Raw genomic sequence first — 23,772 nt, 5'->3', positions numbered from 1 at the left:
CTGGGATTTCCAGGGAGCCCTCTGTCCAAGTGCTCAATCTGTAAATACTGTTCTGGAGCTCAAGGTCTACTTTCGTCAACACTCCCAGAACATGGCAGGTAGGTCCTCCCAAGACTTTTGGCATTCTGCAAGGAATGATGGTCAAGTCATGCAGTTTGTTAGAATAAGAAGTTGGTGGTGGTATGGGCAGGAGAAGATGAACTGTATCAAACAGATGAGTAAGTTTAGAGGTTTTCAGTAAGTGTTAGTTGGACAGGACTGAGCACAGCAAAGCAGCATGCTGATTACCAAACACGTTTGACTTCCCGGACAGCAGCCCACCCACCCCCTTAGCGGTCCTTCAGGCTTTCCCTCACGCCGAGGTTTGGGGTTGTGGTTTTCAGAGGAGGACTTACAGAAAACTGTCAAGTGCGGCACACAGCCTGGTCTTTCCAAAGCCCTACCTCCCTCTCCCACAGTGGCGGCGGAGTTGGAGCGCCGTTTCTGTAAGAGAGAGTGCGAAAACATGGCATGGGTCGCAGCCCACGGGCGGGCGGCGGGCTGTAAAGGGCAGGCACTCAGGGCAGTGCGCGCGCCGCGCCCACCGCAGGCCCGCCTCCAGTCTAGGGCTGGAGGGGAGGGGGCGCGGGGACCATGGGGAGGCGGGGCGGAGAAATCCCTTCTTGGATTTTCTGCAACTTTGTTTTACCCTATCCTGGCAACTCGTTCCGCGGGGCTCCTACCCCACAGTCACTCTGCCAGCCATTCTAACAGAGCCCCTCGGCCCACCCCTGCCTGGCATCCTTCCACCCTGGCAGTCAGTCTTCTGAGTCAGGACTGCACCTTCCCACCCCCTCAGTCTTCCCGCTGGGGTCTTATCCTTACAGAACTGCTGGGGTGCAGGGGTGGAAATGACGGTTAGTTTGCAGTGTTAGGGTGGGAATCAGAATCCTATCCCGAATAATTACAATAGTGTGATGGTTTCTGCCATACAGCAACATGAATCAGCAAAGTTTAGGGGCAACTTTAATAAAAGTGGGGAAAAAAAAAATACTATCTCGGATTCTCCACTTCAAAGACATGTGACCATGGGTAGGTTATTAACACTTTCTAAGATACTTTTGAAATAGGGGCACACATTCTAGAAGGTTCATAACCCCAAGTCAGTCCTGTTTTTTCCCACTGCTAGGGATCATAAAGGCCTTCCTCGCCGACACCTAGTGGACCCAAAATGGCAGTCCAACTAGCAATTTTAGGTAGTATCTTCCTAGAAATTTTAGGTAGTATCTTCCACTGCTGCCAGATTAAATTTCTAAAGACAAGCTTAATCATTCTCCCTGCTTCCTTCTGCAATTAATGAACATTAGAAAATGATCCCCAAACTGCCTTGTCCTGCTCTCTATATTCCTTGCTGATTGTGAACCTGCACTTTCTGACCTTCATACCTTTACTTATGCCTCTTTCTCCACTCTAATCCGTTCCTCTTTCTAAATTTCCTGTAAGATTCTGGCCATGCTGCATGACTAACTCAAATGTCACCTCCTTCAGGAAGTCGTCCATTATTCCCCCAGTGTACTTGTAGTTTTTGAGATCCAAGCCTCTAAATCATTATGATACCTGACACTAACTGGTGTTGCAGTTGGCCTCTCTGTTCTGCTTTCTATCAAGATCCTATCTTTTCTTATCACACATTTTAAGTTCTTTGAAATCTGGAGTCATGACATTTTCGTTGTACCCCCAGAACTTTGTAAAATATAAATTAAAAATAAGAGGGAGTGTTTAGCTTTCTAAATGACAATTTTACCTCAAATTATACTTTATTTCAAATAAAAGATTACATATTTATAACTTGCTATGTAAACACATGAACTTAAAAAGCAGTACTGTTTAAAACCTAACAGCTTTAATAGTATCTCACAAAATATATTCCAGAATTTTTCTTACAAAATTTTGTATTACTAGAAATTGTTATTTTAATAACCTGCAATTCAGTAACATTTGGTAATAACAGAAATCAAATAGAGCATGTAAAGCCCTTAGAACATTATTTAGCACCGTCATAAATAGTAAACACTATCTAATTATGAGCTATCATTACATTGTTGTTGATATAATTCATCTAAGTAATTAAATGTTGTTGTTGTTCAGTCCCTTGGTTGTATCCGACCTTTTGCGACTCCATGGACTGCAGCATGCCAGGCTTCCCTGTCCTTTACCATCTTCCAGAGCGTGCTCAAACTCGTGTCCATTGAGTTGGTGATGCCATCCAACCATCTCCTCCTGTTGTCCCCTTTTCTTCCTGCCTTCAATCTTTCCCAGCATCAGGGTCTTTTCTAGTGAGTTGGCTCTTCACATCAGGTGGCCAAAGTATTGGACATTTAGCTTCAGCATCAGTCCTTCTAATGAATATTCAGAATTGATTTCCTTTAGGATTGACTGGTTTGATCTCCTTGCATTCCAAGGGACTCTCAAGAGTCTTCTCCAACACCACACTTCAAAACCATCAATTCTTTGGCACTCAGCCTTCTTTATGGTCCAACTCTCACATCCATACATGATTACTGGAAAAACCATAGCTTTGACTAAACAGACTTTTGTCGGCAAAGTAATGTCTCTGCTTTTTAATATGCTGTCTGTTTGTCATAACTTCTCTTCCAAGGAGAAAGTGTCTTTTAATTTTGTAGCTGCAGTCACCATCTGTGGTGTTTTTGGAGCCCACGAAAATAAAAGTCTGTCACTGTTTCCCCATCTATTTGCCATGAAGTGATAGGACCAGATGCCATGATCTCAGGTTTCTGAATGTTGAGTTTTAAGTCAACTTTTCCACTCTCCTCTTTTACTTTCACCAAGAGGCTCTTTAGTTCCTCTTCACTTTCTGCCATAAGGGTGGTGCATCTGCATATCTAAGGTTATTGATATTTCTCCTGGCAATCTTGAATCCAGCTTGTGCTTCATCCAGCCTGGCATTTCACATTATGTACTCTGCATATAAAGTTAAATAAGCAGGATGACAATATAAAGCCTTGACGTACTGCTTTCCCAATTTGGAACCAGTCCATTGTTCCATGTTTGGTTTTAACTGTTGCTTCTTGACCCACATACAGGTTTCGCAGGAGGCAGGTAAGGTGGTCTGGTATTCCCATCTCTTTAAGAATTTTCCACAGTTTGTTGTGACCCACACAGTCAGAGGCTTTAGTGTAGTCAATGAAGCAGCAGTAGATGTTTATCTGGAATTCTCTTGCTTTTTCTATGATCCAACAGATGTTGGCAATTTAATCTCTGGTTCCTCTGTCTTTTCTAATTCTAGCTTGAACATCTGGAAGTTCTCAGTTGATGTACTGTTGAAGCCTGGCTTGGAGAATTTTGAGCATTACTTTGCTAGCATGTGAAATGAGTGCAATTGTGTGGTAGTTTAAACATTCTTTGGCATTGCCTTTCTTTGGGATTGGAATGAAAACTGATTCCAATGAAATGGAATTCCAGCCGAGCTATTTCAAATCCTAAAAGATGATTTGTTAAAGTTCTACACTAAATAAGCCAGCAAATACGGAAAACTCAGCAGTGGCTCCAGGTCTGGAAAAGGTGAGTTTTCCAGTCCCAAAGAAGGGCAATGTCAAAGTAATTAAATAAAACTTGACCAAAAAATGAGAGTGTCTATCTTTTTTATTTTGAAACATTCCAAAAGAACTTTCACTTGAGAGTGCAATTTTGAGACTGATTGTTGTTCAGCCACTAAGTCATGTCTGACACTTTGTGTCCACATGGACTGCAGCACATCAGACTTCCCTGTTTACCATCTCCTGGAGCTTGCTCAAACTCATGTCCGTTGAGTCAGTGATGCCCTCCAACCACTTCATCCTCTGTTACCCGCTTCTCCTGCCCTCAATCTTTCTCAGCATCAAGAGTCTTTTCCAATGGTCGGCTCATTTGAGACTGACAGCTAAAACTAATTGTTAATAGAGAATGAGGGGGAAGGGAACTGATTTTTCCACGTGACAGGTGCTTTCACATATGTTCTTTCATTTCTTCAGAACAGTCTCATGAGGTAAGTATCATCCCCACTTACTGATGAGGGAACTGAAGCTCAGGACTTCCCTCGTGGTCCAGTGGCTAAGGCTCCACGCTCTCAACGAAGGGGGCCCAGGTTCAATCCCTGATCAGGGAACTAGATCTCACATGCCACAACTAAGAATTGGCATGCCGATCCCATATGCTGCAACTAAAGTTCCTGCATGCCAGAACAAAGACCAGACATAGCCAAGCAAGTAAAAAGAAATATTAAAAAAAAAAGAATAAACTGAAGCTCCAGAGTAACTTCCCTAATGAATCAGAGCTTTGAATGGCAAACTCAGTATTCTGAAGCCCCTTCCATCAGCATTACTTAATGAAAAAAGTAGAGGAATTAGGACTACCACAGGATGCTTTTTCCAGAATCAAAAGAGATGATGCTCACAAATGCCTTTCCAAACTAAAACATATTATATAAGTAAATGTAAAGTACTAATTACACATGCATGCCTGGTCAGTTGCTCAGTCCTGCATGTCTGACTATTTGTGACCTCATGAACTGCAGCCTGCCAGGCTCCTCTGTCCATGGAATTTTCCAGATTCGAATACTGCAGTGAGTTGCCATTTCTTTCTCCAGGGGATCTTCCCAACCCAGGGAAGATCTTCTTGTGTCTCTTCCATCTCCTATATTTGCATGTGGGTTTGTTACCACTGCATCATCTGAAAAGCCCTAGGATTCCATAAGAAGTAAGACAAATAGATACCCAATTTCTATCATTTGAGCACAATGCCTTGAATAAAGCATCTAGTGGACTAGACATCATTGACAGGCATTTTAATCTTAATGCTTTACTTTGATGTACTTTTTAAAAAACAGCATTTATTTAGCTTTTGTACTGGCAGGTAGTTACGTTGAGTCCATCACATATCATTTGTATAATTCAGTGTTCATGGGGCACAAACACAAGATGTGTTTTGCCAACAAAAGACAAAAATAAGGCGTGGTTCCTGTTCAGATACATAAAGTATGTATAAGGACAGAAAACTTTATCTTAAAAAGTTTTTTGCATGAAAAATTTCCAAGTCTTTGGTGATAATCAATGAAACACCTTAATGAAGGTTTTGCAATGGGAACTAACGAGAAAGTACATATTCAAATACTATTAGAAAAGACTGGTTTGGTTTGTCAGGTAAAATGAACAAAACAATTCTCAACTGATGGCAAGAAGATGCTTCCGTGGGTACCAGAACGTTTGGGGCTATAACCAAAAGGCTATGATTTTTTCAAAACAAGAGGGCACCTTCTACCTTTGATTCAATTTCATTTCATTTATCTGAAAAATTCAGTTAACACTGAAGGGAACATTGGTCTTTTTAGTTTCTAAATGGGAGAATGCTTCTAAAAATATAAGAGGTACCAAGATGAAGACCAAGAAAAATAAACAGTACAGTGAGGTGCTAGAAAAAAATTGGGAAAACAACAGAAATGAGAGGGAAGAGTCAAAGGTAAAGACCAGCGCTTCCCTGGTGGTCCAGTGGTTAAGAATCCACCTGCCAATGCAGGGGCCATGGATTCAGCCCCTGGTCCAGGAAGATCCCACATGCTGAGGGACAGCTAAGCCGTGCATCACAACTACTAAGCCCATGCTCCAGAGATGGCAAGCCACAACTACTGAAGCCTGCAGGCTCTAGGGCCTGTGCTCCCCACAACTAGAGAAAGCCTGCATGGAGCAACAAAGACATAAAAACAAATATTTTAAACAAGGAAAAATATACTGTAAAATATTTAATAAAAAATAATTGTATAGTCTATACAGTATTGAATAAAAAGTACAACAAATTATTTGCACTTCTTTCCAAAACCACATACAGTGCAACTTGCAAATTGGGTTCAGCATTCTACAAATAGTACCACACACACCAAGATACGAACTTATTATTCTCTTAAATAAGTAAAAGCTCTGATTGTATACAACAAACTGTGACTTAAATTCCAGGGAAATACTGCTTTAGTTACATGAATAGTCTGTGCCACAGTCTATTTTATTAAAAAAATTAAATTCCTCAAACATCATTTTTCTGCTTGTTTCTGAGTACACATTCCCTATGTAGCAAAATAAAACAAAGACAAAATGCAAAATTGAGGCTGCTGTTTATGATATCGCTTCCTTTTTCCTTCATTAGCTAGCGTTCTTCTCCTTTCTCTTATTCAGAAAGGAAGGTGACTGGAAAAGGACATTCTTATCCTCATTCATTTGCTTCTGGAATTCTTGCTTACATAAATGAATATGTCAGTTTTGGAATCTTGACATTACTATTCAGTATTTACCTATGTCATTCTAAAAAAGTTGACCTAGGGTTTTTTTTTTTTTTTTTAAGATAAGACAACAAACTTAGCTTTAAAATAGTTATCATGTCTCACATATGCTAGCAGTCATTTGGTAGACTAATTTCCCAATTAAATGTACACATAATAACATTTTTCAAGTAACTTGGAAATGGAATCAATAGCAATTCTTATTTTAAGCAGATATTCAAGATGACCCACCTTTAGAAACAAAGGCAAATTTAATATACAAAATTCGGGAACAAGTCCATCCTAGTTCCTGTCCCACCAAAATAAAGTGGCTCAGTTAGTGAAAAAGACCTTGGAATAATCCAATAGTTAATGACACCTTTATCTTGGATAAGAAGGACAAATAATATAAATGCCATAAATGGACATGAAGTTATTTTAAGAGAAGACTTTCCCATTTTATTTTGGAGATAAAAGGGAATGCAGATACAAAATGGACTAGTTATGCCTTTAGCCCACTTTGTAACTTTTCATCATAGAATTAATAGTCCTTCATACCGAAGAATAAAAGACAAGTAAACCTACCTTAAGTTTTCTGATTAGTCACTTATATTATTAGTAGGCCTCAAAACTTGCCTTATTTTTTAACTAAATTAGCTTCTCTGGGAAGCATATGAATAATGTAAAAATATACTTCTAAGAAAAATCAACACAAATACATAACAGTCAAGATGGGCACTGAGAGTATTTACACAATGAATTTTTAAAGGTAACTCAGAATCAACACATATTCTTTATAGAACACCAAACCAGGGCAAATGTTGTCATCTGTAGAAACAAATGCACATGAGTAACACAGACATGAGAACTAAGTTGAACAAAGGCAGATGCTATTAGAACACTATTTCGATTCTGACTGTAACATCTTATGGCCTGTGAAGCCCTGGTCCCAACAGGCCAAGCATCTGGCTAATCAGACACAGAAGTAGAATACTTGACCTATGAAACACCAAACTCACTTGTGAGCATGTGTACATTACCATGTGCTGCCTGACTGCTCTTGATTCTTGGTTTTCAAAAGCAAGTTCACTTTTGAAGCAGGAAAAACGCATTGTTAAATTGGCTCTCATAAGTATTCCAAATACTTCATTTCTCAACTGTACTGTTACTCTGGGAAGACAAGGTATAGTCAACTGGCTGCTCTGAAGCCATGAAATGCATACTCATAAATATGTGTCTACACTTTAAAAAATTAAATATATCCGGTCACAGCGGTTGTGCAGAATTCTTGCAATATGAAGCTCATTTGCAGTATGTTATGAGGGGGTCACTTGAGAACTTGATTCTGGATCTTCTTGCTTTCTGTATTTCTTCACAATACTGATTGTACCATTAGCCAGGAAAACCAGAGCGATGAGTGCAAAGTAACCAGCATAGATGAAGAACTAAAGAGGGGGGGAGAAGTAATTTACAGAATTATCCACTAGAAGGTCAGCTCTTCTATTACATATATGTGAACAGACTCTATCATTAAAGATACGTTCAGTTTCTCAATACAATTTCAAAAAGCACTGTGTGCTTACACAACGTGCCAGGCACTGAGGATTCGAGGCAGGACAGCATGGCGACACTGGCGCCTGACTGCCGGGGTGCCACCCCAACTACCCACTTACCAGCTGTGTGGCCTGGACGCAGAGACTCAGTGCCTGAGCCTCAGCTTCAGTTACAACCCGTTTTGTAATTCATAATACATCCTGATTACAGAGTTGTTGGGAAGGAATGGGATTCTGTATGTAAATATTTATTAACTCAATGCTAATCCTGTTAATATTACTGGTTTTCATTTTTGTTGCTGTTCTAAATGAATCCTGGTCTCTACCCTCCAGTCAACTAACTCAAGCTGACATCAGGCCAAATTCTGAAGATCAAGAATTTCCACTCTTTCCCAGAAGAGGGCAGTAGAAGGTCAACTATATTCCATTGTAAGATAACTTTTTATAAGAATCTTCTTATAAAGCCATTTTTTAATGTGATATGATTTATCAACATCATCATTTTCTTATTAAGCCATTTTTGAATGTGTAAGCCATTTTTTAATGTGATTATATGATTTATCAACATCATCATTTTCTTATTAAAATAACTTACTAAATACTGATAAGCCGGTTCATGGATCCAGTAAGCATGTCGCTCTAACCCTCTCTGCGTGCATACTAAGTCGCTTCAGTCATGTCTGACCCTTCACGACCCCATGGACTGTAGCCCACCAGGCTCTGTTCATTGGGTTCTCCAGGAAAGAACACTGGAGTGGGTTGCCAATTCCTTCTCCAGGGGATCTTCCTGATCCAGGGATCGAACTCACTTCTCTTAAGTTCTTCTCTCCTGCCAGTGCAGGAGACTTCTTTAACACTAGCGCCACCTGGGAAGCCTAACCCTCTGAGCCAAGTCCTTTAAGATTTGGATACATTTTCCTATAGGAAATTGGTTAATTAATCATGGCGGTCATGAGTTTGAGCATAGCCCACAAAATTATTATTCCATATATTTAAACCCACCACTTCTATAGCGATATGACAAGCACTTACTCTCCTACCCTCCATCCCAAATGAAAGCACTTAACCCTTGAGAGGTCTTCCCAATGTTTTTATTGCAGGTAGTAACTGGGAAACACATAAGTCATAATTACTTAAAAGACAGTAATAAGCTCCCATTCCTCTGCTCTATCCACCTTTCCCCCACCCTTTTCTGAGGCAGCATATTGCAGAGGGAGATGCCTAGGCTTTTGAGTCAGATGTTGCTTTGAATCCTGGTTCTGCCATACTATTATTCACCGTGACCTTAAACAACACATCTCTCAGATTCATTTTCTTGACGTCTAATCCTGACAGCAACCCTGCAAAATTCTATATAAAGTACCTGGCACACAGAAGGCACCCAACACACATTACCTATTGTTTCTCTTTTAGATCTCCTCAGTAAAAACAAAGTTAATTACTACTAACATATCAGGTCTTTGTATTCTAGGAAAACTAATACGTAAGTGGGAAGAACAATGGAGATAGAATCTTTTGAGCTGAGATGAGCTGGGGTAGGCACTTTTTGATTCAATTGCCCATTTTGCTAAAGTACATCCCAAGCCCTATTTACAACTCACAATGAATGAAGCCATATACAACTATACAATTCCAGAGTGAATAAACATATTCACACTGTCTCTGGGTGTTTGTACAGGTGTTTTCTCAATAGGTCATGTGTAATGCTAGTCATCAATAGCAAGTCATTACCTTGGTATTTGGGTGGGGGGTGTTTAAAGAAGGGAGGAGACTCAGCTCTCAAGTGAAGCAGGCATCTCAAACATGGGATACAGTATTCCAGGCACAGAATTAAAAATGGAGGGAAACACTGGGTGAGGAAGCAGAAGGTCTAGGTCCAGATGGAACCAACACTACCTCTCAGCTCCACAAGGCTGGATAATCACACTTAGAAATGTTCTAGGGCCTCATCAAAGAGATGATGGTCTCAGCATCCTCCTGGTAGAAAGGAACTAAGGGTGGGGGATAACTGAAGGAAGGAAAGAACACTTTTACTTTCAATTTTCTATCTGTCTATAGTGTTTGAATTTGTTTCCCTGAAGCATGCTCCACTTCTGTTACCCTGATCAACCCATAACATCTTCAGTATTGAAACAGACCTTACCTGAGTGGTAATTTCCAAGCCAAGGCCACTGGCATCTACCACAATTAGAGTGAGCAGAGTCTGCAGTGCTAAGGCAATGAAGGTATTTACACCAAACACCAGGGCATAGCGCTCCATGCTAAGGTTTGCAGCAATCTGAAAACTTAAAAAATTAAAAAAAGAATGCATAGATAAGAATTACTTCAAGGATAGTTACATTTTTTATTTCAAATGTGAAAAGTAGCCCATACTTTTCTACTGTCAATTCCCTTCCCAACCAAGTGAAGAGTATTCTTTTGCTAAATGATGTAAACCTCACGCAAATGTCTGAAAACAGTAGAAACATGAACAAGGAAATAAATGAAACTTGCCTAAATGCTTCCTCAAAAGAAAAACTGATAATGCCCTTACGGTATAATGCTTCCTCCCATTTGCCCTTGAACCAGAAAATTTAATTTATAAAGAAACCAAAAAGTTAATCCTGTTACAGCTCTTCCTAATGCTTCTTTGAATCGAAATACATACGTTGCTATCGTGATGAGTAACATGTAGATGATTCTGAAGACAACGTAGGATGCGTAGCACACCCAAATGTTACCCACAGTGTCCATGATATACACTGCGGCAGCAATCAGGAGAGAGAACAGAGACAATGCCAGTTCTCCCCAAGTGGACCAGGATATTTTTATGTAACCGACTGCAAACACTGCAACAGCACCTACAAAACAAAAAGAAAAGTAATTACTCATTTTGCTAAACAAGTACTATTTCACTAAATGAAAAATTCACCTTAGATGATGACATTTTAAGCTCTTTAAATTTATAACCAGGGTAGCTCAAGATTATGGAGGCCCTTGAAAGTTAGGCAGAGATTTTTGGATCTGATGGAATAAACAGTATGAGGCCATGGAGAGATGATGAGAGACTGAATTAGGGCAGTGGGTAATGAGATGGAAAAGGAGGACACAGAACCAGGGGTGCTGCTAAGAGAAAGCTACTGAGGTGGAGGCAGAGGCAAGAGTCAAAGAGAACCATCCTGCCTGTAGCTTGGCAACATGGCAGGATGGTTGATCTCTCCTCCCATCCGAGGGGCAGTTCATCACGTGGTCAAATGACGATGATGAGGATAATGAGAGCTAAATGGTATGGAGTGCTTTCTAAGTGCTGGTCACAGTTAAAAGTGTTCACAGAAGTCCTGTATGATCTTCTAAGACCTATGAGGTGGATCAACAAATTAGAAAGGAACGACAGATGCTAATGGCCAAGGACATAGGCTCTGAGTTCAAACCTCGACTTTACCACTGACCATCTATATGACCTTGGGCAAGTGATTAACATATCTTTCAACAGCTTCCTTAATTGGAAAATGGGGGTAATAACTGCAACAAAGGAATTCTGTGAGGATGGTGTTAATATACATAAAGTCTTTAGAACAGCACCTGCAACACAACATATACTAGCTACTATTGTTAAAGTACTGAACAGTGTTGCTCGAAGTTTCACACATGGCAGAAGCACGCAGTAAATCAGAGATAAAGGAAACCTGGGTAAGAAAACAATTTACAGGATCCTTACATTAGGTTACCCAAAGGTTATAAAGAATTCAAGTTTGTTAGTCATAGTCCTCCCTGAATGCACACTTCTGAACTGTCATCCTAATGATAAAATCAGAGTAAACAAAGTAAACAAACCATTCTCTGAGGTGACTTCAAATTTGAGAGGGGAGGAAAACTCTGATCATGGTCAACTAAACTACCAGAGGACTCTCCCCACCCAACCTGCCCTACCGCCCACCACTGCTTACCCAGTAAGGTTGAAACGGCCTCCACACCGCCGTTATAGATAGCAGCATGGCGGGAAGGCATCACCTGCTCCCACAGGCCCTGTGCGTAGTTCACGACTTGAAAATAGCCACAGGTGGAGAGGGCCCACCACACAGACCAGCAGAGCAGAGGGCGGGAGGAGTAGCACACCAGGAAATCATTCCACAGGACCTTCAGCACAAGGAGACGGTCTGGCGTGGATTCCTACCCAGAAAAAGGGAAGAAAGCAACTGGGCAGAAAGCTGTTGTGTAGACTCAACTTTCTATTCAGCAGACTTTTTTCTGTTTCCTTGAGAAAACAAATTGCTTCTTTCATATATGTTGTTGTTCAGTTGCTTAGTTGTGTCCGACTCTTTGCAACCACATGGATTACAGCACGCCAGGCTTCCCTGTCCTTCGCTACCTCCCTGAGTTTGCTCAAACTCATGTCCATATGTGTGTGTGTGTGTGTATATATATATATATATCAACTTCTTAGCAATTACATTTATTCCCTCTTGGAGGAAAAATATATTTTGCTTTAAATGTTCTATATACATTAGTACCTCCAGCAAACAATACATTGTTTACAAAATGAAGGTAGAAAGATGATCAGAGACTGCAGACATCAGTCAAAGGGAGATGACATTCCACATCTTCCCACACAGGGGCAAGCAGCATTAAGAATAAACAATAATTAGTAATCCCAGTAGGCTAAAGTGCATGGCGTGGCAATAAGTCAGACATGACTGAAGTGACTTAACATCCACCAGTAAGTCACTGTTCAGGTAGAGTTCATGAATGAGAACCTATCAGATTCACTGAAAGATAATGGTTAAAACAGAAGTCTTAGGAAAAAACAAACTAAAATATCAGCAGCAGTTCTCTCTGGGTGAGGGGGTAATCAGTGATTTTAATTTTCTCCCTTATGTTTTTTCTCCCAGTGTGTACAGGAAACGTCACTATAATAATGAGGTAACAAAGCTATTATGCATGTAACTGAGTCAATCAAAACGTGACTGAGCCATGTTCCATTATCCCTGGACTATGTCAAGAAGTCAGTGTGAGAGTCCAGACACCATACTCAAATATGCAATACAGTATTACTAGCTACAGTCAGCATGCTGTACATTACATCCCCACAACTTATTTATAACTAGAACTCAGTACCTTTCGACTCCCCTTTACCCATTTCGTTTTTTTTCATACAAACTTTTGGGCCAACTCCAATCATGTCAAAGGTCAATCTACCACAAGTTGCCATTAAGTTCGGAAGCTTGCTCAGAATATAGGAAATTTTGCAGCTAACACAGGTAGGCAAAGGGAGAGAATCCAGAGACCAAGAGGAAGCTAACTATGAAGCAGCATTCAAGAGGAAGGATGTGAGACAGAGCCCTGTTATAGATTATCTGCATGGATGGCAGCAGCATGACTCAATCTGCTAGTTGGCTGGCGGCCACGTCTTGCACAAGCTGCTGCTGCTCAGTTGCATCAGAGACTGAGGGTTGTGTCCACCTCTCTGCGGCCCTAGGTACCGTAGCCTGCCAGGCTGCCCTGTCCATGGGGTTTGCTCTGCAAGAATACTGGAATAGGCAATTAGGGTTGCCATCCCCTCCTCTAGGGGGCCTTCCTGACCCAGGAGTCGAACACACATCTCCTGTGTCTCCTGCATTGCAGGCGGATTCTTTACCACTGAACCATGGGGGAAGCCAGTCTTGAACATGAAACTTCCTTTATTTGAAAAAAATTGAGGTATAACTGACCTTTGACACTGTATTAGTTCTGGGTGTGTAACAAAATGATTCTGTATTTGTACATTGTGAAATGATCACCACAGTAAGTATAGTCAGTATCTGTCACCGTACATAGCTGTAATTTTTTTCTTGTGATGAGAATTTTGAGATCTAGCAACTTTCAAATAAACAATACAGTATTACTTACTATAATCACCATGCTGTACATTACATCCTCACAACTTAGTTACAACTAGGACTTAGAATATTTTGACTCCCCTTTCTTTACCCATTTGCTTATCCCCTAGCCCCTGCCTCTGGCGACCACCAATCTATTCTCTGTATTTATGAGCTTGAGGTTTTTTTGTTTTGTTTTTAGTTTCCAAATATAAATGAGATCATAGGATATTGGGTTGGCCAAAGGTTTGTTCAGATTTTTCCATACAAACTTTTTGCCCAACCCAATATTTTTGTGTGTCTTACTTCACTTAGCATCCATCCAAGTCCATCCACGTTGTTGCTAATAGCAAGACCTCATTTGTTTTTCTGTGGCTATATAATGTTTCCGTGTGTGTATATATGTGAGTATACCACATTTTCTTTACCCATTCATCCACTCTTGGACACTTAGGTTGTATTCACATCTTGGCTATTATAAACAGTGCTGCAATGAACTGGTAGGTGTATCTTTTTGAGTTAGTATTTCCATTTTCTTTGGATATGTAGCCAGGAGTACAACTGTTGGAGCTTGTGGTAGCTCCAGTTTTACTTTTTTTAGGAACTTCCACACAGTTTTTCATAGTGACAGCACCAATTTACATTTCCACCAACAGTGCAAAAGGGATTCCTTTTCTCCATACCCACACATTTCTTATTTTTTTGAAAATAGCCATCCTAACAGGTATGAGGTGATAGCTCCTTGTGGTTTTGCTTTGCATTCCCCTGATTAGTGATTTAAGCATCTTTACATGTACCTGCTGACCATCCAAACATCTTTGGAAAAATGTCTGTTCAGGTCTTCTGCCCATTTTTAAATTGGATTCTTTTTTTTCTGCTCTTGAGTTGTATGAGTTCCTTATATATTTTGGATATGAACCCCTTATCAAACATGATTTGCAGATATTTTCTCCCATTCAGTAGTCTGTCTTCATTTGGTTGATGTTTTTCTTTGGCATGCAGAAGCTTTTTAGTTTGATGCTGTCCCACTTAATTTTTGCTTTTGTTGTCAAATTAAAAAAAAAAATCATTGCCAAGACAGATGTCAAGTGTATCACCTATGTTTCCTTCTAAGCATTTTTATGGCTTCAGGTTTTATATTCAACTCCAAGTCATTTTATGTTAATTTCTGTGTAGCCCCTTCTCTTTAAACAGAACCTTTTAATAGTTATAGTTAAGTGTTTACAATGTCAAGTTAAATAATTACTCTTTTCTTAGCTCAGTTGTATATATGCAGAAGGAGATTTGTCTGTAATCAACCAAGGATGGAAATTTTCAAGAGTAAGTCTTCTGTTAAGTGCTTTTGAAGGACACAATCCTAATTCTTGCTGTAAACAGTGAACAAATTTTTTATGATGAAACTAAGACTATCATTATTTCCTCAGCTATTGATATTTCACCATCCAAAATGGTTAAAATGTATACAATGAGGGACAGATAAAAGTACACCTGGTTTCAAGGGAAAGGAACCAAATATATATCACGGAAGAATGTTTGAGACAGACTTTGGGAGACACAAGATTAGAATAGAGCAATACTGATGAACAACATTCAAAGGAAACAAGAACAAAAGGACAGAAGGCAGCACTTTTGAGGTGTGTTTATGAGTCAGCAATGATAGAGTTTTCTTCCAACAGAAAAGGCTTCTGGGACACACTTTCCTGCTCTGGCCTGCTGTGCACTTATCTTATCCTAGGAATACTCATTTTTGGCTCAGTCTGGTATCTCATAGAGCCCTAGTTCATAAGCCTGAAAGTGAAGCACTGGAAACCTGTTGAGCTGGCACAGAGATCTGCCTTTGGCTACTCTTTTTCAGGGGGGATGACACCTATCTAAGTTTCAAGGGCATTAAGCTGCAGAAGGGAGGGGCTACACATCCTCCCCACCATCCCAACTCAGACATATCTTGGCAGGGGTCCAACTGGAGACAATCAGGGAAAGGTTGTGACCACAAATGAGGGGGAAAAAGTAGAAAAGTTCAAAAGACAAACTCTGTCCCTCACACAAGTCTCTCTGATTCCAGCTTTTAGCACTCAGGGCCAACCTGGTGGGAAAGGCAGAGTCCTGCCCAACACAAATCTCCCACCAGTCATTTTTACCATTATGGCTTTAATTCTTTGGATTCTGAAAACTATTCTGACATAAAAAGACAGAAAGGTGAGTATTATATTAGCAATGAGTAAAAAAACAAAGTTGTAAAACATGTAGATTATACTTTTGTTTACTATAAAATGAATACATACAACAGCAATGTTTAGAAAGGGCAATAAAATATTAACAGTGGTAATCTTTGCACCCAGCAGTTCAGATGACTTCCTTTTATGTAGTTTTCTGTATTGTTTACTTAAAAATTAAGTATGAATCTTCTAAATAAAGTCAGTATAATTTTCTTTTTCATCTTAAAATGTTTATTAGCCATATATTTTAAGAGGTGACTATTGAAATTAAGTAAATAAAGGCCATCTTCTCCCTAAAATGCTAAGATAATCTCACCAGAATAAGGATCATGCAATATTTCATAGTTCTGCCTATTCACACCATCCCTCAGCTCAATTTTCACTTGTTTATCACATAGGCATTTTTTTTTTTTTTGGCTGCACCACATGGTTTGTGGAATCTCAGTTCTCCAACCACGGTTTGAACATGGGCCACAACAGTGAAAGCCAAGAATCCTAACCACTAAGCCACCAGGGAACTCCCCATGGGGCATCTAATTTCAGATTTTATTTGAAGGTTTTGATGCCTTTTTTTTTTAAGCTTGAGAAGTTACTACTCTGCAACAAGGGAGTCTCTACTGTAGTGGTTTTAGGAGTCAACTAGGTCTGGGGTGGGCATTTTGACTGCCACTTTCTAGGTGCCTTTGGGTAAGATACTTAATGTAAGCTTCTGTTCCCTCATCTGTAAAAGGGAGATAGTGACATTTTTTTTTTCTTAATTGAAGGATAATTGCTTTACAGAATTTGTTGTTTTCTGTCAAACCTCAACATGAGTCAGCCACAGGTATACATGGCTTTTTGAACCTCCCGTTTGAACCTCCCTCCCATCTTCCTCCCCATTCCACCCCTCTAGGTTGATAAAGAGAGCCCCTGTTTGAGTTTGCTAAGACATACAGCAAATTCCCGTTGGCTATCTATTTTACACATGGTAATGTAAGTTTCTGTATTACTCTCTTTCCATACATGTCACCCTCTCCTCCCCTCTCCCCATGTCCATAAGTCCATTCTCTGTCTCTTTCTCCACTTCTGCCCTGCAAATAAATTCTTTGGTACCATTTTTCTAGGGCTTCCCTCACAGCTCAGTTGGTAAAGAATCCACCTGCAATGCAGGGAGACCCCGGTTCAATTCCTGGGTCAGGAAGATCTGCTGGAGAAGGGACAGGCTACCCACTCCAGTATTCTTGGGCTTCACTGGTGGCTCTGCTGGTAAAGAATCCACCTGTAATGTGGGAGACCTGGGTTTGATCCCTGGGTTGGGAAGATCTCCTGGAGAAGGAAAAGGCTACCCACTCCAGTATCCTGGCCTGGAGAATTCCATGGACTGTATAGTCCATGGGGTCACAAAGAGTTGGACACGACTGAGTGACTTTCACTTTCACTTTTCTAGATTCCGTATATATGTGTTAGAATATGGTATTTAACTTTCTCTTTCTGACTTACTTCACTGTGTATAGTAGGTTCTAGGTTCATCCACCTTATTAGAACTGACTCAAATGCGTTCCTTTTTATGGCTACTAGCCCATTGTATGTATCTACCACCACTTTCTTTATCCATTCATCTATCAGTGGACATCTAGGTTGCTTCCTTGTTCTAGCTATTGTAAATAGTGCTGTAATGAACAATGGGATACATGTGTCTTTCTCAATTTTGGTTTCCCCAGGGTATATGCCTAGGAGTGGGATTGCTGGGTCATATACTGGTTTTATTCCTAGTCTTCTAAGGATCTCCACACTGTCTTCCATAGTGGCTGTATCAATTTACATTCCGACCAACAGTGCAAGAGTGTTCCCTTTTCTCCACATCCTCTCCAGCACTTCTTGTTTGTAGATTTTTTGATGATGGCCATTCTGACTGGTGTGAGGTGATATCTCACACCACACACATTTCTTTATCCATTCATCTGCCGATGGGTATCTAGATTGCTTCCATGTTCCAGCTATTGTAATAGCTAGGTATGTATCAACTAGATATCTCACAACACACCTCACACATCGTAGTTTTGATTTGCATTTCTCTAATAATGAGCGAAATTGAGCACCTTTTCATGTATTTGTCAGCCATCTGTATGTCTTCTTTGGAGAAGTGTCTGTTGAGGTCTTTTTCCCACTTTTTGATTGGGTTGTTTGTTTTTCTGGTATTGAGTTGTATGAGCCACTTGTATATTTTAGAAATTAATTCTCTGTCAATTGTTACATTTACTACTATTTTCTCCCATTCTGAGGGCTGTCTTTTCACCTTGCTTATAGCTTCCTTTGCTGTGCAAAAGCTTTTAAGTTTAATCAGGTCCCACTTGTTTACTTTTGTTTTTATTTCCATTACTCTATGAGGCGGGTCAGAGAAGATTGTTTTAATTTCTGTCATTGAGTGTTCTATATTTTCCTCTAAGAGTTTTATAGTTACTGGTCTTATATTTAGATCTTTAATCCATTTTGAGTTTATCTTTGTGTATGGTGTTAGGATGTCTTCTAATTTCATTCTTTTACAAGTAGTTATCCAGTGTTCCCAGCACCATTTATCGAAGAGGCTGTCTTTGCCTCATTGTATATTCTTGCCTCCTTTGTCAAAAATAAGGTACCCATAGGTGTATGGGTTTATTTCTGGGCTTTCTATCTTGTTCCATTTGCCTATATTTCTGTTTTTGTGCCAGTACCATACTGTCTTGATGACTGTAGCTTTATAATATAATCTGAAGTCAGGAAGGTTGATTCCTCCAGTTCCATTCTTCTTTCTCAAGACTGCTTTGGCTATTTGGGGTCTTTTGTGTTTCCATATGAATTCTGTAATTTTTTGTTCTACTTCTATGAAAAACACCATGGGTAATTTTATAGCAACTGCACTGAGTCTATAGATTGCATTTGGTAGTATAGTCATTTTCAAAATATTGATTCTTCCATGTTCCAGGAACATGGAATATCTCTCCATCTGTTTATGTCGTCTTTGATTTCTTTCATCAGTGTCTCATAATTTTCTGTGTACAGTTCTTTTCTCTCCTTAGGTAAATTTATTCCTAGATATTTTATTCTTTTTGTTGCAATGGTGAATGGGACTGACTCCTTAATTTTTCTGATTTTTTCATTGTTGGTATATAGAAATGCAAGTGATTTCTGTGTATTGATTTTGTATCCTGAGACTTTGCTAAATTCAATGATTAGCTCTAGTAATTTCCTGATACTGTTTTTAGGGTTTTCTATGTACAGTATCATGTCATCTGTAAAGTGAGTAAAGTGAGAGCTTTATTTCTTCTTTTCCGATCTGGATTCATTTCTTTTTCTTCTCTGATTGCTGTAGCCAGGACTTCCAGAACTATGTAGTGGTGAAAGTGGACACTCTAGGGGGATCTTAGGGGGGAATGCTTTCAGTTTTTCCACCACTGAGAATAATGTTTGCTGAAGGCTTATCATATATGGCCTTTACTATATTGAGGTAGGTTCCTTCTATGCCCATTTTTTTAAGAGTGCTGAATTTTGTCAAAGGTTTTTTTCTGCATCTATTGAGATGATCATATGATTTTTATCTTTCAATTTATTAATATGATGTATCACACTGATTGTTTTGCACATATTGAAGAATCCTTGCAACCCTGGAATAAACCCAAATTGATCATCATGTATAAGTGTTTTGATGTGTTGATGAATTCTATTTGCTAAAATTCTGTTGAGGATTTTTGCATCTATGTTCATCAGTGAGACTAGCCTGTAATTTTCTTTTTTTGTGTCGTCTTTCGTTTTGATATCATGGTGATGGTGGCCTTGTAGAATGAGTTTGGAAGTGTTCCTTCCTCTGCAATATTTTGAAACAATTTTAGAAGGACAGGTATTAGCTCTTCTCTACATGTTTGACAGAATTCTCCTGTGAAGCCATCTGGTCCTGAGCTTTTGTTTTTTTGGGAGATTTTTGATCACAGCTTCCATTTCAGTGCTTGTAATCAGGTTGTTCATAATTTCTATTCCTGGTTCAGTCTTGAAAGATTGAACTTTTCTAAGAATCTGTCCATTTCTTCCAGGTTATCCATTTTATTGCCATATAGTTGCTCATAATAGGCTCTTATAATCCTTTGTATTTCTGCATTGTCTGTTGTAACCTCTCCTTTTTCATTTCTACTTTTGTTGATTTGATTCTTCTCTTTTTTTCTTCATGAGTCTAGCTAAAGGTTTGTCAATTTTGTTTATCTTCTCAAAGAACCAGCTTTTAGTTTTATTAATCTTTACTACTGCTTCTTTTATTTCTTTTTCACTTATTTCTGCTTGGATCTTTATGATTTCTTCCCTTCTGCTAATTTCGGGGGCTTTTTGTTCTTCTTTTTCCAGCTGTTTTAGGTGTAAAGTTAGGTTGTCTATTTGATGTTTTTCTTGAGGTAGGATTGTATTGCTCTAAACTTCCCTCTCAGAACTGCTTTTGCTGCATCCCATAGGTTTTGAGTTGTCGTGCTTGCATTGTCATTTGTTTCTAGAAATTTTTTTTGATTTCCCTTTTGATTTCTTCAGTAATCTGTTGGTTATTTAGAAACGTATTTTTTAATTTTCCATCTGTTTGTGTTTTTTTTAGTTTTGTGTGTGTGTGTGTGTGTAATTGATATCCAGTTTCATAGTGTTGTGGTCAGAAAAGATGCTTGATACAATTTCAATTTTCTTAAATTTACTCAGGTTTGATTTGTGACCCAAGATGTGGTCTATCCTGGAGAATGTTCCATGTGCACTTGAGAAGAAGGTGTATTCTTCTGCATTTGGATGGAATGTCTTGAAGATATCAATGAGATCCATCTCATCTAGTGTATCATTTAAGACTTGTGTCTCCTTATTAATTTTCAGTTTTGATGATCTGCCCTTTGGTGTGAATGGGGTGTTAAAAGTCTCCTACTGTTATTGTGTTACTGTCAATTTCTCCTTTTATGTCTGTTAGTGTTTGTCTTATGTATTGAGGTGCTCCTATGTTGAGTGTGCATAGGTATTTCCAATTGTTATGTCTTCCTCTTGGATTGATCATTACGTAGTGTCCTTCCTTATCTCTTATAATATTCTTTATATTTTAAGGTCTATTTTGTCTGATACGAGGATTGCTACCCCAGCTTTCCTTTGCTTTTCACTTGCATGGAATATATTTTTCCATCCTCTCACTTTCAGTCTATGTGTCTTTAGGTCTGAAGTCAGTGTCTTGTAGACAGGTTGTATCCATTCAGCCAGTCTGTGTCTTTTGGTTGGAGAATTTAATCCATTTACATTTAAAGTAATTATTGATATATATGGTCCTATTGCCATCTTCTTAGTTGTTTTGGGTTTGATTTTGTAGAACTTTTTCTTCTCTTGTATTTTCTGACTATATAAGTCCCTTTAACATTTTTTTGTAAAGCTGGTTTGGTGGTACTGAATTCTCTTAACTTTTGCTTGTCAAAAGCTTTTGGTTTCTCCTTCAATTTTGAATGAGTTCCTTGCCAGGTAGAGTAATCTTGGTTGTAGATTTTTCCCTTTCAGTACTTTAAATATATCCTGTCATTTCCTTCTGGCCTGCAGAAAGATCAGTTGTTAAATGTATGGGGTTTCCCTTGTATGTTACTTACTGCTTCTCCCTTGCTGATTTTAATATTCTTTCTTTGTGTTTAGTCTTTGTTAGTTTGATTAGTATGTGTCTTGGTGTGTTTCTCCTTGGGTTTATCCTGTCTGGGACTCTGTGCCTCTTGGACTTGACTATTTCCTTTTCCGTGTGGGGAAATTTTCAACTATAATCATTCAAGAATTTTCTCATACCCTTTCTTTTTCTCTTCTTCTTCTGGAACCCCTATAATTTGAATGTTGGTGCGTTTGATATTGTCCCAGAGGTCTCTGAGACTATCCTCAGTTCTTTTCATTCTTTTTACTTTATTCTGCTCTTCAGAAGTTATTTCCACCATTTTATCTTCCAGCTCACTGATTGGTTTTTCTGCTTCAGATATTCTGCTACTGATGCCTTCTAGGGTATTTTTAATTTGAATAATTGTGCTGTTTGTCTCTGTATGTATATTCTTTAATTCCTCTAGGTCTTTATTAATTCATTCTTGCATTTTCTCCATTCTGTTTTCAAGGTTTTTGATCATCTTTACCATCACTATGGGCTTCCCTGATAGCTCAGTTGGTAAAGAATCCGCCTGCAATGCAGGAAACCCCAGTTTGATTCCTGGTTCGAGACGATCCTCTGGAGAAGGGATAGGCTACCCACTTCAGTATTCTTGGGCTTCCCTTGTGGCTCAGGTAAAGAATCTGCCTGAAATGTGGGAGACCTGGGTTCAATCCGTGGGTTAGTAAGATCCCCTGGAGAAGGAAAAGGCTATCCATTCCAGTATTCTGGCCTGGAGAATTCCACAGACTATACAGTCCATGGGATTGCAAAGAGTCGGACACGACTGAGCAACTTTCAGGTTCACTATCAGTACTCTGAATTCTTTTCCAGGTAGTTGGCCTGTTTCCTCCTCATTTATTTGGATTTCTGTGTTTCTAGTTTGTTCCTTCAGATGTGCAATATTTTTCTGCCTTCTCATAATTTTTTTTTTAAACATATTGTGTTTGAGGTCTCCTTTTCCCAGGGTTTAAGGCTGAATTCTTTCTTCCTTTTGGTTTCTGCCCTCCTAAGGTTGGTCCAGTGGTTTGTGTAAGCTTTGTATAGGATGAGATTTGTGCTGAGTTTTTTGTTGTTATTGTTGTTTTGTTTTTCCTCTGATGGGCAAGGCTGAGTGAGGTGGTAATCCTGTCTGCTGATGGTTCAGTTTGTAGTTTTGTTTTGTCTGTTGTTTAGATGAGGCATCCTGCACAGGGTGCTACTGGTGGTTGGGTGATGCTGGGTCTTGTATTCAAGTGGTTTCCTTTGTGTGAGTTCTCAGTATTTGATACTCCCTAGGGTTAGTTCTCTGGTAGTCTAGGTTCTTGGAGTCAGTGCTCCCACTCGAAAGGCTCAGGGCTTGATCTCTGGTCAGGAACGAAGATTCCACAAGTGATTTGTTATGGCATTAAATGAGATTAAAATAAATACCTCAAAATGAAAAACCGAAGATTAACCCCAAATGGCAGTTACAAAATCAGGCAAATAATAATTAAAATAATGGAATATACATATACACTCATAAGCAAAATCAAAACAGTCCAACAAAAATAAAGTACAATAGATTGACCCAGCGAACAAAGGAAACCAAAAATTATATCTACCAGTTAAGACAAAAACTAACTAAAGCACAAACTGGAAAACAAAACTAAGGCAAGGTGCCAAGCGGGGAATAAAGCAAAGAAAACAAAACTAACAAATATTTTGAGAGGAAAGGAAAGAAAGAAAAGAAAGATTAGATATGCAAAGTTAAATATAGGTAGATATACATTAAAGATTAACTGCAAGGGGAAAAGAACAGTAGGAAAAGCAAACAAAGGAATAAATATAGAAAAAATAATAATAGGCTTAAAAAATTTTTAATTAGAAAAGAAAAAAAGAAGAAAAAAAAGCAAAACTCTACAGGAATGCAAAAGCCCAATGTACAGGCAGAGGTTTATAAGAACAATAAAAAGTGTGATAGAAAAAAAGAAAAAATATTCAAAAACTGCCAGGGAATGTTTAACAGGAGGATTCCTACATGCTGTTTCTCATAAATTCTCTGTTCCTTATCAGTTTCCAGCAACAGAAACTAGTGGAAAGGCATGCCGCTCCCAGGACTGAGGTCATAGGATGAGACATGCGTGGATCTCCTTCAGTAAACATTCTCCTTACGACAAAACAGCTTAGTCTCGATCCTCCTTCTTGAGATATGGATTGTCTCCTGACTTTATGACCATTGTTAATCCCTTGTTCCCTTGGTAACGGTTGCTGTACATTTGGTTTTCTGATCTTTATCATT

At 39.1% G+C, this 23,772-nt stretch overlaps 1 protein-coding gene and 1 long non-coding RNA gene across 2 annotated transcripts in view; one reads left to right on the top strand and one right to left on the bottom strand.

The window, feature by feature from the left end:
* On the top strand, window positions 1–23,772 carry LOC122452319. The gene is made up of 3 exons (XR_006272650.1): window positions 1–98; window positions 8,170–8,265; window positions 23,547–23,772. It is a non-coding gene; the product is annotated as an uncharacterized LOC122452319 (long non-coding RNA).
* The window catches only part of SLC19A2 (solute carrier family 19 member 2), a 31,786-nt gene continuing 14,311 nt past the window's right edge, over window positions 6,298–23,772 (bottom strand). The window contains exons 3-6 of the mRNA XM_043485830.1: window positions 11,763–11,985; window positions 10,484–10,676; window positions 9,980–10,121; window positions 6,298–7,728 (exon numbers count right to left, since the gene is read on the bottom strand). Coding sequence (XP_043341765.1) covers window positions 7,600–7,728; window positions 9,980–10,121; window positions 10,484–10,676; window positions 11,763–11,985 — 687 coding nt within the window. The 3' untranslated portion in view covers window positions 6,298–7,599. The remainder of the gene's footprint in view (window positions 7,729–9,979; window positions 10,122–10,483; window positions 10,677–11,762; window positions 11,986–23,772) is intronic.

The sequence above is a fragment of the Cervus canadensis genome, chromosome 13, assembly GCF_019320065.1.
Source record: "Cervus canadensis isolate Bull #8, Minnesota chromosome 13, ASM1932006v1, whole genome shotgun sequence".
In the NCBI taxonomy this organism is placed as follows: Eukaryota; Metazoa; Chordata; class Mammalia; order Artiodactyla; family Cervidae; genus Cervus; species Cervus canadensis.
This window is presented reverse-complemented; position numbering and strand designations above follow the sequence as displayed.